We start from the raw sequence: 1,218 nt of genomic DNA, 5'->3' as shown, positions 1-1,218 counted from the left end.
GTTGTCCAATTAATTTCTTTCTATTTTTAGTAGAGACGGGGTCTCGCTCTTGCTCAGGCTGGTCTCGAACTCCTGAGCTCAAGCAATCCTCCGGCCTCGGCCTCCCAGAGAGCTAGGATTACAGGCATGAGCCACTGCGCCCAGCCCCTGAAGTAAAAGTTATTTTAATTTAACAAATCTTTTGGAGAAAGCTGCCATTTAAAAAAACATCTTGGAAAGGGGGTAATTATCTTCAATTTACTTGTTTTATAAAATGGATTTTTGTGGTTTACATAGGACGGAGTACATGTTAGAATTTGGGGCATTTAAATATGTTAAAGTTTGGTGTATTAGCCCCTGACCTATAATCACATATTTTCTCACCCAAAATACATAACAATTCATGTCAAGAGTAGAGATAAATAGAATGTTTATTTAGTTTTGTTTAAACCCCAGAAACTCCTGGAAGTCAAGAGCTCTGAGAATACTCACCATTCCCGTAAGCCCAGTCATCATTCATGCGGTGGCGTACTTTCTGGTAAATGGCTGACATGGTTTTCATGTTGCTTTTCCTCCATTGGCGCCCCAGGTACTTGGTCTGTATCTTTAGCAGCTTTAGGACATAAAGTTGCAGCATGGCCTGTTTGACCTTGAGGGCCCGCTTTAAGATTGGAGCCGATTTAAACACCACTAGCATCTGCTCATTGAAAGAGGGGTGGGGTGAAGAAAGGCAGATAAAGATCTCAAGTTTCTTGGAATTTCCAACTCACAGACAAATTAAACCAAACCTAGCTAGCCTCAGAAGCCCCCAAGGAGCTTTTGGGAATCTGTGGTCCAGGCTCTACATAGATAGTCTTCAAGAATAAAGAGGGAACTATTCCATTCATATTTCATAATTCAAAGTTTCTAATATTCAAAGTACATAGTATAAAGTACAAAGAAAATTTTGTTAGCCACACATCCATGTCCACTGTTACCAGTTTCTTGTGTATGGTCTGGAGATAATTCTATGTACACACTCTGTTGCCCTGGCTAGAATGAGTGCCGTGGTGTCAGCCTAGCTCACAGCAACCTCAAACTCTTGGGCTCAAGCGATCCTACTGCCTCAGCCTCCCAAGTCGCTGGGACCACAGGCAAGCACCACCATGCCCGGCTAATTTTTTCTGTATATTTTTAGTTATCCAGATCATTTCTTTCTATTTTTAGTAGAGACGGGGTCTCGCTCTTGCTCAGGCTGGT

The 1,218-nt window shown here is 42.1% G+C and overlaps 1 protein-coding gene across 1 annotated transcript in view; it reads right to left on the bottom strand.

Moving 5' to 3' along the window:
- STRIP2 (striatin interacting protein 2) overlaps positions 1–1,218 on the bottom strand; it is a 69,593-nt gene that overhangs the window by 13,977 nt on the left and 54,398 nt on the right. The window contains exon 20 of the mRNA XM_012664805.1: positions 472–676. Coding sequence (XP_012520259.1) covers positions 472–676 — 205 coding nt within the window. The remainder of the gene's footprint in view (positions 1–471; positions 677–1,218) is intronic.

This window comes from Propithecus coquereli, unplaced genomic scaffold, assembly GCF_000956105.1.
Source record: "Propithecus coquereli isolate 6110/MARCELLA unplaced genomic scaffold, Pcoq_1.0 Scaffold91, whole genome shotgun sequence".
Classification (NCBI taxonomy): domain Eukaryota; kingdom Metazoa; phylum Chordata; class Mammalia; order Primates; family Indriidae; genus Propithecus; species Propithecus coquereli.
The sequence above is the reverse complement of the archived record's forward strand: the minus strand, read 5'-3'. Positions and strand labels throughout refer to the sequence as shown.